Source organism: Myxocyprinus asiaticus, chromosome 34, assembly GCF_019703515.2.
Source record: "Myxocyprinus asiaticus isolate MX2 ecotype Aquarium Trade chromosome 34, UBuf_Myxa_2, whole genome shotgun sequence".
Classification (NCBI taxonomy): domain Eukaryota; kingdom Metazoa; phylum Chordata; class Actinopteri; order Cypriniformes; family Catostomidae; genus Myxocyprinus; species Myxocyprinus asiaticus.
The window spans coordinates 43,139,924-43,153,717 of NC_059377.1; the positions used below are offsets into that span (position 1 = coordinate 43,139,924).

Genomic DNA, 13,794 nt, shown 5'->3' on the forward strand with positions numbered 1-13,794 from the left:
AACAAAAATGTATTCGATTTGTGTTAAACTATATTTAGGTCATGGTTTATTTTTCAATTACTGTTATTCTTACGTGACTCCTTTTCTTATATTTAACATTTTATTTATGATCTAATTTGTATTGGTATTTTTCCACCTGTTGTCGTAAAGTGATTTTTAAGTCACTGCAAAAGGGGCCAGTGGAAGTTGGAGAGAGTAAAATGTTTGGATTTGGTATGATATTTCTGACCACTTTGATATTTTGATTATATTTTTGTTTTGTTTGGTGTAATTTGAATTTAGAAATAATTTTGGTGCTTCAATAAACTAATTTTTCAAAAATTAGAAGTGACGTTCGTGCCAAAACAATCACTGTTAATACTAGCCATGATTTGTGTGTCAGTAGATGAAAATGATTAAAAATACTTACATTCTCTATAACTTAACGGAGCCTACAAAATCCTGACGAGAACCACATTTTCCATGCGTATAAAAGAAGTGTGTCATGTTCAAAAAGGATGCAGTTAATGCCAGCATTAGAATGTAAGTCCATATTTCTATTCTTCTAATTCATTGAATACAGTCCATTCACACTACCAACTTCTTATGAATGTGCAGTCTTTGTTTGTATCCTGGTGCATGACAGTGACACGGTACTGTCACTCTGTCAGTCTGGATTTTTGTGTGGCAGGATCGAGACATCATTGTTCTGTGTCTGTCTTGTGTTCTGTCTTCTGTCTTTGTGAGCGCACGGCTTCACTTGTGGTTTTCCTGCCGTGCGCTTTTCTTGTTTCATGTCCGGAGCATGGTGTCTGGATCATGAATTCCCCTTCTGGTTTGGTTTCGGTCTGTGTCAGGATCCGGACACTCATGCTCCATGATCTGTCAGTTATTGGCGTGAGTGCATTAGACTTATGTCATCTTGGCGGCATGCACTCACATCAATTGTTTATGTCTGTCTCTCGCGACCGCAGAGGTGATTCACGTTGCGCTTGTGTTGCACTGCGCACCTGGGTCACCCGGGTCGCTGTCTTCACATTGTGCTGAGGTTCGGTCACTTCGGTCTGAGGTGTCGGGTTTGTGTGTGGCCGAACTCTCGCACAGGTGTCCTGTCTCGTTTTGTCACCGAGGCAAACACCATGCGATCCACGCTCAGGCTCTGTCTAGTGTGGGAATGTGTGGCATTGCTTTGGTTGGCATTGCTACGCATTCTCTCGTCTTGTCTGTCGGTTGGCATGAGCGTATATTGCCTTATTGTCTTACGATGTGTGCTCATGGCATTTTGGTGTTTTGTGTCTTGTGAGAGCACATGGCTTTGTTTTGTTTCTGCATTGCCGCGTGTCTCTCAGTCTTGCGTCATACCCCGCCTCCTTGTTTGCCCATTATTAGTTCATTTGTTTCACCTGCCCTGCTTGTTAACCTGTTGGATTTTCTTCCCTATTTTAGTCTCCTTGTGCGTGCTGTCCAGTGCCAGTTTGTCTTGTTTGGTGTCCATGTCTGTGTTGTGTTCTTCCCAGTTCCTGTCGGTTTTGGTCGGTCCTGTGTTTTGCACTGCTATCCAGTCCAGCCTATTTTTGTCATTACCAAACAATACCTGGTTTTTCCCCTTCGGGGTAGTTTTTGTTTTGCCTTTGTTTATTTTTGTATAAATAAATCCTTTTTGTTTTTACTCTCCGTTTGGGTCCTGCCTCTGATTCTCTGCTCAACCTGTGAAAGACAGGGAATGGACTGCAGAGCATTCATTAAGTATTCAGACCCCTTCATTTTTTTTCACATTTTGTTATGTTGCAGCCTTAGGCTAAAATGGTTTATTTATTTTTTCACACCAATCTACACTCCATATCCCATTATGCAAAGCAAAACCCAGATTTTTGATAACTTTGCAAATTTATTAAAAAGAAAAAACTGAAATATCACATTGACATAAGTATTCAGACCCTTTGCTATGACACTTGAAATTTAGCTCATCTTTGAGATGTTTCTACACTTCGATTGGAGTCCACCTGTGGCAACTTCAATTGATTGGACATGATTTGGAAAGGCACACACCTCTCTATATAAGGTCTCACAGTTGAAAATGCGTATAAGAGAAAAACCAAGCCATGAGGTCAGAGGAACTGCCTGCAGAGCTCAGAGACAGGATTGTGTCAAGGCACAGATCTGGGGAAGGCTACAAAAACATTTGGCTGCATTGAAGGTTCCCAAGGGCACAGTGGCCTCCATAATTCTTAAATGGAAGAAGTTTGGAACAACCAGGACTCTTCCTAGAGCTGGCTGCCTAGCCAAACGGAGCAATCGGGGGAGAAGGGCCTTGGTAAGAAAGGTGACCAAGAACCCGATGGTCACTCTGGTTGAGCTCCAGAGATCATGTGTGGAGATGGGAGAAACTTGCAGAAGGACAACCATCACTGCAACACTCCACTGATCTGGGCTTTATGGCAGAGTGACCAGACGGAAGTCTCTCCTCACTGCAAGACACATAAGAAAGCACCTAAAGGACTCTCAGACTGTGAGAAACAAGATTCTCTGGTCTGATGAAACAAAGATTGAACTGTTTGGCCTAAATTCCAAGCGTCATGTCTGGAGGAAACCAGGCACCACTCATCACCTGCTCAATACCATCCCAACGGTGAAGCATGGTGGTGGTATCTCATGCTGTGGGGGTGTTTTTCAGGGACCGGAACTGGGGGACTGGTCAGGGTTGAAGGAAAGATGAACTCAGCAAAATACAGAGATATCCTTAATGAAAATCTGGTCCAGAGCGCTCAGGACCTCAGACTGGGGCGAAGGTTCACCTTCCAACAGGACAATGACCCTAAGACACAGACAAGACAATGCAAGAGTGGCTACGGGACAACTCTGTGAATGTCCTTGAGTGGCCCAGCCAGAGCCCGGACTTGAACCCAATCGAACATCTCTGGAGAGACCTGAAAATGGCTGTGCACCGATGGTCCCCATCCAACCTGACAGAGCTTGAGAGGATCTGCAGAGAAGAATGGCAGAAAATCCCCAAATCCAGGTGTGCAAAGCTCACAGACCTCAAAGACTTGAGGCTGTAATTGCGGCCAAAGGTGCTTCAACTAAGTACTGAGTTAAGAGTCTGAATACTTATGTCAATGTGATATTTCAGTTTTGTCTTTTTAATAAATTTGCAAAGTTATGAAAAATCTGGGATTTGCTTTGTCATTATGGGGTATGGAGTGCAGACTGATGTGAAAAGAAAATAATTTAAAGCGTTTTAGCATAAGGCTGCAACATAACAAAATGTGGAAAAACTTAAGGAGTCTAAATACTTAATGAATGCACTGTATATAATAGAACGCAGACGGTGCCAGAAAATAACCTCACATTTAAATTGCACTTGACCCAGCCCATTAGCGCCTTGCGTGCACGATTTTGCCAAACTCACTTTCGCCTAGACTTAGCGCATGCTTGCACGAAAATACAAAAACTTAATGGCCATGCCCACTGACTCTGCACTTACGATTTATGATACGGTGCTGCGCTTAGTGCTAGCGCTGTTAAAATAGGGCCCTAGGTCAGTATTAGCACAAGTCTCAGTTCTGTCTCAGGTCAGACTCCATGAGAAAAAGACCCAAAATGCTTCCTGTCTACATCAAAATCTCCCTCCAATCGTTTGGCTGTGTCCCAATTCACTTATACGTTGCACTTAAAGTATGTACTTCTCTAGTAATGAGGAAGTACATTTGAGTAAGTGCACGAGTATTGCAAAGCATTTATACGTCAAAATTAATTGCCCAACAAAAAGAAAGCACAGATACATATTCTGCATTCCATTCAAAGCAGAAGGTCGGATTTTCCAACTTCCTACTAGTACAAGTGCAATGGAACGCCACTTGAAGTCAGAATTCCAACTTGGAAACTCAACTTGGAAATTTTCAACTCATATTATCAATCAATGAGTCAAAGTTCATTACATGATATTGAAGCTTGTTTAACAAATGCTGCGGAAACAGGTGTATAAAACATGGTAAATTAAACTCTCTTTTGATAATTGTACACCTGTAGCACAGGTGACATGCTAGGAGACGTCTCTGGTGACAGTCGAAAACACCTGCTAAGCTTGTTTCCTTAACGTCATCTTCCGTGCAATGTAATGCGTTATGGTCGGAGATCGGAGATACCAAGTAGGAATATCCCACAAGTGACTTTGAATGGAATGCAGCATTACTATCACAGAGAGTATAGATCCAGGCACCCACATACTGTTTAGGCCTATGTACTTTAAAGTAATTACTTTCATTGAAAGTCAGTAACTGTGTGTTACACTACTTTTGCAGTAACTAATTACTTTGTAATCCGATTACACCCAACACTGATTATACATCATTATTATAGGCTAAATTTACCTTAATGCCTTATCTTAAACAAAAAACAGAATTCACACATAGTGAAAGATGCCGATTAATCTGGAATCATTGGTCATTTTTAGATAAACTTACAAAATCTATCTGAAAGAGTAGGGTTCCTCCAGGTCAAATCAAACTAATTTAAGAAGCTGAAATGGTTTATTTTGTGAAAGATAAACATAAATGATGCTGAAAGCCAAAATATTAAATGGCAAGGATCAATATTTACTGAGTAATACATTATTCTGTAAACGGGGATCAACTTGACAATATTCGTCTGTGATTTTGAAGCAACACTACAGGTAAAAAAAATAACCTTAGAAAGTTGTCAGTGTCATTATTTTATTTTTACACAGATATTGGTAGGTCTATTATTAAAATCAGTTGATTTCAGCACCCCTTGTTGCATTATATGCCAATGGTGTGAGTCCAAAAATGGGAAAAAACCCATTTTGTGATTTTATTCCAAAGTTGGAGTGTCTATAACACCAGACATATTAAAGATATCTTAATATCCTTTTAGATTCTGGTTCAGAACAAACTTTTATTTTGGTACTGTCATTTTTAAGGCCCTACATGGTTAAATCCCAGAGATATGGGCCTCTCAATGTGGCATTAAATTGTACATTTTCATTTGATCGTCATTTATGTATCTTTCGCTATCAAAAACAAAATTTCGAGCTGAGGATCTCTGGTTGAGTTGACATGTAATGACTCTTGGCACTCTGCTTTGGAATGCACCAATTCTATTCTTGCATAGCTGATAGTATGTGAGCTGATGCAGCGTTTGATTTCTGTTTTGAAACATGAATGAATCAGTGTGTTTCTGAGAGCAGCTGAAGTGCTAACTAATGATGATACTGACAGGAAACAGCGCTCACAATGACAGCTGCTCCGAACACCAACTGCAGATCTGAGCTAGCACATGACGAGAAGTGTCACGAGAACAAACCGGACAGGGATCAGGGGTCATCAAACTGAACCCTGCACTGCTTAACCTCATGTGGTTCCAAACCCGTATGATTTTCTATATTCAGTGGAACACAAAAGAAAGTCAAGGTGGTTAAAGTGAGTAACCGATGGCAGAATTTTCATCATTTAAGAGAGTCGAGCTACTTTTCTCCCATTGGAACGATCTCGATTCTTAAATTCCAAGATTGATCTTTTACTCTATGCGTAAACCTCCAGTTCAATGAGAGGAAATCACTCGCATTTGCAACCATATATATGTATACATTTGGCAACTGTCTGGTAAATATTTAGATTTCACTCACCAGTAATTGTGTAGTATAGTGAGTATTCAGAATCGAGATCCTTTCACTACGGTTTGAGACTAAAAGTTCTTCCGTGTGTCCAAAAACGAGATCCAAGTGACCGATTCGTCATTGAATAATGTCTCTTAATAACCTTTCTGTTCTCTACAGTCAGTTGTTGATCATAAACAACCAAAAAATAAACATTTAATTATAATCATGCATAGCAGGGATGAGATAAAGCTGTTCGAGTCCTCTCTCGTTAACGTGCGCTCATTTACAGCCACACTTTACAGAACTGCCAATTTTCTTAAAGAGACAGTACCGGTTTTTAGCACGTGTTCAACAAATCAATGTAAATACTTGTAAATAGTACAAATATGCAATTAAACAATAAGCGCGTAACAAAAATAATATATTAAACATAACAATTTATTTATTGATTGAACACATGGATTTGTTTATTTTTAAAAATCCCAAATGTTACCAAAATGATGAAAAACTAATAAATATAAGTCAAATTAATATTTTCATATTGTACCTAGTTAGAAGGTTCCCTGTATAGAGAATGCATTTAATATGTAATCAAAAGGGACATTATAACTGAAATAAACCCATAAGAATCGATATCAAATCAAAATCGAATTGAATAATCTGTAGCAAAACCAAGCCCTAATAAAGAGGACTTTCTAAATAGGTACATTATGAAAAAATAATAATAATAATAATAATAATAATAATAATAATAATATAATTTAGTTTAGTTTTTCAGCATTTTGGTCACATTTTAGCTTTTCAAAAATTTACAAATCCATGTATTCAATTAATAAGTGTGATCATGACATAAAAAATGCATATATTATATTGTATATCGATATGCAAGTATTTACATTGATATGTAGAACAAGTGCTAAAACAGCACTGTCTCTTTAAGAATAACGTCAGATCAGTGAACGTCTTACAGAAGTGTTTTGCGATTAGAAATAAATGCTTCTATTTTTGTTGTTTTTAATCAACAACTGATTGTAAAGAACAGAAAGGATATTAAGGGACATTATTCAAATATATGATTCAATGATATTTTCAATGATAATGAAATTTAGTGAATTAGTGAATTTTGAGTAAATATTGTGTAAAATAAGTGTTCATTTCATTTCAGTTCATTTCCCAACCCTTACGGGATCGCATTGGAAATTTTTACGTACAACAAAAACTACAGAAAGTGAACCACGTCCCTATAACCGTGGAGCAGACATCTGATGAAGTCTCTGATTTTTGTGCTAAAACAAACTGAGTGATCAAAAACAACTCACCAAATTAAAGGTGCTGCAAGCGATCTTTATTATGGAAATGTATGCAAAGAAATGTTCCTACTCCCTGAAAGATATTATTGAAATAAGTGTCGTGAAATATCTCACCGGTCTCTGTGACAGCTCTAGACTTTGTAAACAGCAAACATAAATATGTCCGCGGGCCACAGCAGGGGTCGACATTAACACTTGTCCGGGACAAGTGGATTTTTGAAGGGGCAAGTGAAAGAGAGTTTTACTTGCCCGACCGGACAAGCAGACTGATTAAAAGGCCAATAACTAAAAAATAACCAGCTTTATTTATGATAGCCTACGCCTGTGTCACTTATTAGAAAGTTCATATTCTTATTCTGCTGTTGAAAGTAATCCAAAGCATGTAATTTTATAATTCGCCAGTGATCTAATAACAGCTGTGCCCTGTTTGATTGACAGACAAGTAACTTTTTTACTCGGACAAGTGAATGACCAATTTACTTGTCCAGAGGACAAGCACATGACAATGCTTAATGTTGAGCCCTGCGCGGTCTCTGACGCTTTCTGCCGGTCAATCATTTATTGTGTTCTCATAGTATTGTAGTTGAAGAGAATTATTGAGGCTTAATGCCATTTTTATGCCGTGCTGTTCATAACAGTTGTCAGTTGGGGGCGCATTTGCTGCTGTTGTTTTTGACAACCGATCGGCTTGGTATCTTTTGAGGGTGGGGTTTTGGAAAGAGGGGGTGTGGCTAATCCAATGGTTCAGTTTGTGGAAATTAAAGAATGGCTAAAATCACTTACAGCACCTTTAAGCATATAAGATGTGTACACAGCCTGAGATGTACACAAAGTGATCACAGTAATGTTTTTACTAAACAAACACAGTCAGTGTGCAGTGGATAGATACATTTGTTTCACAGTAGCTCAGTCAAATAAATGAGTTATTCTGCTTTTGTTAAATTTCACTGTAAATGTTGAAGACTTTATGAATAACTCTGAATCATCTCTTTCCACAACAAACGTCTTTATTCAGCGGACATTCACAACTACTCTGATGTATTTCAAAACATCTCTCTCATCTCGTGCGACAAAATGACTCCCAGCGTTCTGTCGCCGCTTTAACATGAATATTTAATTCAGTTTGTTTATTGAGCCATTTACCAAATACAGACTCGTTCAGCGGCTGTAAACACACTGTAAATATCTCTGTCAAGAAGACTCTAGGTATAAAGGATCAGATGTACAGGTGAGACAGACAGACAGCAGAACGTTTCAAAATAAACCTGTCAGCAAAAATAAGACAGACATGTCTCTAGAGGTCAGGACAAATGATCTCGTCCACATCTGTTCACTTCATAGGGAGCACAAATGCACAGAGGGGTCACGTTCTCTCTGGTCCTTCAGACTAGGTATTTTTAGACTCTGGTAGTTACTGAGTTACTGTTATCAGATAACGGTTATATTCTGTGGTAAATGACAGCAGTGAGGTAAATTAAGTAAAAGTGAGGTAAATGTCAGATAACAGTTATATTCTGAGGTAAATGACAGCAGTGAGGTAAATTAAGTAAAAGTGAGGTAAATTCAGATAACAGTTATATTCTGTGGTAAATGACAGCAGTGAGGTAAATTAAGTAAAAGTGAGGTAAATGTCAGATAACAGTTATATTCTGAGGTAAATGACAGAAGTGAGGTAAATGAAGTAAAAGTGAGGTATATATCAGATAACAGTTATATTATTATGAGGTAAATGACAGCAGTGAGGTAAATGAAGTAAAAGTGAGGTAAATGTCAGATAACGGTTATATTATGAGGTAAATGACAGAAGTGAGGTAAATGAAGTAAAAGTGAGGTATATATCAGATAACAGTTATATTCTGAGGTAAATGACAGAAGTGAGGTAAATTAAGTAAAAGTGAGGTATATATCAGATAAGTTATATTCTGAGGTAAATGACAGCAGTGAGGTAAATGAAGTAAAAGTGAGGTATATATCAGATAAGTTATAATCTGAGGTAAATGACAGCAGTGAGGTAAATTAAGTAAAAGTGAGGTATATATCAGATAACAGTTATATTCTGAGGTAAATGACAGCAGTGAGGTAAATTAAGTAAAAGTGAGGTATATATCAGATAACAGTTATATTCTGAGGTAAATGACAGAAGTGAGGTAAATGAAGTAAAAGTGAGGTATATATCAGATAAGTTATATTCTGAGGTAAATGACAGCAGTGAGGTAAATTAAGTAAAAGTGAGGTATATATCAGATAAGTTATATTCTGAGGTAAATGACAGCAGTGAGGTAAATTAAGTAAAAGTGAGGTATATATCAGATAAGTTATATTCTGAGGTAAATGACAGCAGTGAGGTAAATTAAGTAAAAGTGAGGTATATATCAGATAAGTTATAATCTGAGGTAAATGACAGCAGTGAGGTAAATTAAGTAAAAGTGAGGTATATATCAGATAACAGTTATATTCTGAGGTAAATGACAGCAGTGAGGTAAATGAAGTAAAAGTGAGGTATATATCAGATAACAGTTATATTCTGAGGTAAATGACAGCAGTGAGGTAAATGAAGTAAAAGTGAGGTATATATCAGATAACAGTTATATTCTGAGGTAAATGACAGAAGTGAGGTAAATTAAGTAAAAGTGAGGTATATATCAGATAAGTTATATTCTGAGGTAAATGACAGCAGTGAGGTAAATTAAGTAAAAGTGAGGTATATATCAGATAACAGTTATATTCTGAGGTAAATGACAGCAGTGAGGTAAATGAAGTAAAAGTGAGGTATATATCAGATAACAGTTATATTCTGAGGTAAATGACAGAAGTGAGGTAAATTAAGTAAAAGTGAGGTATATATCAGATAAGTTATATTCTGAGGTAAATGACAGCAGTGAGGTAAATTAAGTAAAAGTGAGGTATATATCAGATAAGTTATATTCTGAGGTAAATGACAGCAGTGAGGTAAATTAAGTAAAAGTGAGGTATATATCAGATAAGTTATATTCTGAGGTAAATGACAGAAGTGAGATAAATGAAGTAAAAGTGAGGTATATATCAGATAACAGTTATATTATTATGAGGTAAATGACAGCAGTGAGGTAAATGAAGTAAAAGTGAGGTATATATCAGATAAGTTATATTCTGAGGTAAATGACAGAAGTGAGATAAATGAAGTAAAAGTGAGGTATATATCAGATAACAGTTATATTATTATGAGGTAAATGACAGCAGTGAGGTAAATGAAGTAAAAGTGAGGTAAATGTCAGATAACGGTTATATTATGAGGTAAATGACAGAAGTGAGGTAAATGAAGTAAAAGTGAGGTATATATCAGATAACAGTTATATTCTGAGGTAAATGACAGAAGTGAGGTAAATTAAGTAAAAGTGAGGTATATATCAGATAAGTTATATTCTGAGGTAAATGACAGCAGTGAGGTAAATTAAGTAAAAGTGAGGTATATATCAGATAAGTTATATTCTGAGGTAAATGACAGCAGTGAGGTAAATTAAGTAAAAGTGAGGTATATATCAGATAAGTTATATTCTGAGGTAAATGACAGCAGTGAGGTAAATTAAGTAAAAGTGAGGTATATATCAGATAAGTTATAATCTGAGGTAAATGACAGCAGTGAGGTAAATTAAGTAAAAGTGAGGTATATATCAGATAACAGTTATATTCTGAGGTAAATGACAGCAGTGAGGTAAATGAAGTAAAAGTGAGGTATATATCAGATAACAGTTATATTCTGAGGTAAATGACAGCAGTGAGGTAAATGAAGTAAAAGTGAGGTATATATCAGATAACAGTTATATTCTGAGGTAAATGACAGCAGTGAGGTAAATGAAGTAAAAGTGAGGTATATATCAGATAAGTTATATTCTGAGGTAAATGACAGCAGTGAGGTAAATTAAGTAAAAGTGAGGTATATATCAGATAAGTTATATTCTGAGGTAAATGACAGCAGTGAGGTAAATTAAGTAAAAGTGAGGTATATATCAGATAACAGTTATATTCTGAGGTAAATGACAGCAGTGAGGTAAATGAAGTAAAAGTGAGGTATATATCAGATAAGTTATATTCTGAGGTAAATGACAGCAGTGAGGTAAATTAAGTAAAAGTGAGGTATATATCAGATAAGTTATATTCTGAGGTAAATGACAGCAGTGAGGTAAATTAAGTAAAAGTGAGGTATATATCAGATAAGTTATATTCTGAGGTAAATGACAGCAGTGAGGTAAATTAAGTAAAAGTGAGGTATATATCAGATAACAGTTATATTCTGAGGTAAATGACAGCAGTGAGGTAAATGAAGTAAAAGTGAGGTATATATCAGATAACAGTTATATTCTGAGGTAAATGACAGAAGTGAGGTAAATTAAGTAAAAGTGAGGTATATATCAGATAAGTTATATTCTGAGGTAAATGACAGCAGTGAGGTAAATTAAGTAAAAGTGAGGTATATATCAGATAAGTTATATTCTGAGGTAAATGACAGCAGTGAGGTAAATTAAGTAAAAGTGAGGTATATATCAGATAAGTTATATTCTGAGGTAAATGACAGAAGTGAGATAAATGAAGTAAAAGTGAGGTATATATCAGATAACAGTTATATTATTATGAGGTAAATGACAGCAGTGAGGTAAATGAAGTAAAAGTGAGGTATATATCAGATAAGTTATATTCTGAGGTAAATGACAGAAGTGAGATAAATGAAGTAAAAGTGAGGTATATATCAGATAACAGTTATATTATTATGAGGTAAATGACAGCAGTGAGGTAAATGAAGTAAAAGTGAGGTAAATGTCAGATAACGGTTATATTATGAGGTAAATGACAGAAGTGAGGTAAATGAAGTAAAAGTGAGGTATATATCAGATAACAGTTATATTCTGAGGTAAATGACAGAAGTGAGGTAAATTAAGTAAAAGTGAGGTATATATCAGATAAGTTATATTCTGAGGTAAATGACAGCAGTGAGGTAAATTAAGTAAAAGTGAGGTATATATCAGATAAGTTATATTCTGAGGTAAATGACAGCAGTGAGGTAAATTAAGTAAAAGTGAGGTATATATCAGATAAGTTATATTCTGAGGTAAATGACAGCAGTGAGGTAAATTAAGTAAAAGTGAGGTATATATCAGATAAGTTATAATCTGAGGTAAATGACAGCAGTGAGGTAAATTAAGTAAAAGTGAGGTATATATCAGATAACAGTTATATTCTGAGGTAAATGACAGCAGTGAGGTAAATGAAGTAAAAGTGAGGTATATATCAGATAACAGTTATATTCTGAGGTAAATGACAGCAGTGAGGTAAATGAAGTAAAAGTGAGGTATATATCAGATAACAGTTATATTCTGAGGTAAATGACAGCAGTGAGGTAAATGAAGTAAAAGTGAGGTATATATCAGATAACAGTTATATTCTGAGGTAAATGACAGCAGTGAGGTAAATGAAGTAAAAGTGAGGTATATATCAGATAAGTTATATTCTGAGGTAAATGACAGCAGTGAGGTAAATTAAGTAAAAGTGAGGTATATATCAGATAAGTTATATTCTGAGGTAAATGACAGCAGTGAGGTAAATTAAGTAAAAGTGAGGTATATATCAGATAACAGTTATATTCTGAGGTAAATGACAGCAGTGAGGTAAATGAAGTAAAAGTGAGGTATATATCAGATAAGTTATATTCTGAGGTAAATGACAGCAGTGAGGTAAATTAAGTAAAAGTGAGGTATATATCAGATAAGTTATATTCTGAGGTAAATGACAGCAGTGAGGTAAATTAAGTAAAAGTGAGGTATATATCAGATAAGTTATATTCTGAGGTAAATGACAGCAGTGAGGTAAATTAAGTAAAAGTGAGGTATATATCAGATAACAGTTATATTCTGAGGTAAATGACAGCAGTGAGGTTATTTTAAGGTAAATCTCACCTTGGCTTTACCGGCCTGTAATTTCCTCTGTCGCTCCTCGTCTTCCATCATCTCTGCGGTTCCTGCGGCTGGAACACAAACACACGGGCGTCATAAGAGCGCCGGACTCACAAACAAGCGCCGAACACTAAACGCGGACCGCTGACATAAGTGTCCGGTTCGGTTCGGCCGGTAAATCTGCAGGAGTCTCGGAGTGTTTTATTCGGGTTTTGCTGTCATAGTCGCCACCATGTTTTTCAACGTAAACATACTAGACGCATGGCGCGGTGACGTCACAGCGCTCGTGCACGCCTGCTGTCATGTGTAGTACTGTCATTCTATCATTTGTTGTATTTTATATCTTGATGTTCTGTATTTAACCCTTGTGCGACCTTCTGGACAATTTTATCTTTTTCGATCATTTTGGCTGTGTTAATGCCAACGGCATAAATTTTGCCAAAGGTGTGTATTTTTTTTGGGGGGGGGGGAACTGAGGTTGATATTTCAACCTCAGTTCCTATAATACATCTATAATACACTGTGTACACAAAATAGTTACACTCAGGACCTTCAGGACAAAAATGTCCCCACTGAAACCCATTAAAACTGCAATATTTGTTCTCAGTGCCATTAAAGCATAAAATCATGAATTCTATGATATTATGCTTTCATTCCGGAGCCCTGGCTTCAACATTTACATTTTTAATATGGTCCACCAGATGGCGCCATTTTCCTCATGTTTAGCCTATGGAGCAAATACATGCTTTTCCCCTATTTTCTGCTTGCTGTATTATAGAGCACTGCAGGCCAATTGAATAAATGATGCAGATAAAATTGTGTGTGTGTGTGTTGGTATGGATGTCAGAGTGAGTTTTGTATGTGTGTATTGAGAAATGTGTGTGTGTGTGTGTGTGTGTGTGTGAGTAAAAAAATAACAGTGGCATTATGTAAACAAACTGCCATTTAAAGGGTTAAAATCCTG

The 13,794-nt window shown here is 36.4% G+C and overlaps 2 protein-coding genes across 3 annotated transcripts in view; one reads left to right on the plus strand and one right to left on the minus strand.

Annotated features, from left to right (window-relative positions):
• LOC127425089 (A-kinase anchor protein 9-like) overlaps positions 1 to 13,073 on the minus strand; it is a 141,192-nt gene extending 128,119 nt beyond the window's left edge. For both annotated transcript variants that reach the window (XM_051670732.1, XM_051670731.1), the window contains exon 1: positions 12,834 to 13,073. In XM_051670732.1, the coding sequence (XP_051526692.1) occupies positions 12,834 to 12,884 (51 nt within the window). In that variant the 5' untranslated portion in view covers positions 12,885 to 13,073. The remainder of the gene's footprint in view (positions 1 to 12,833) is intronic.
• The window catches only part of LOC127425109 (uncharacterized), a 208,104-nt gene that overhangs the window by 163,376 nt on the left and 30,934 nt on the right, over positions 1 to 13,794 (plus strand). The gene's annotated exons all lie outside the window — the stretch shown is intronic.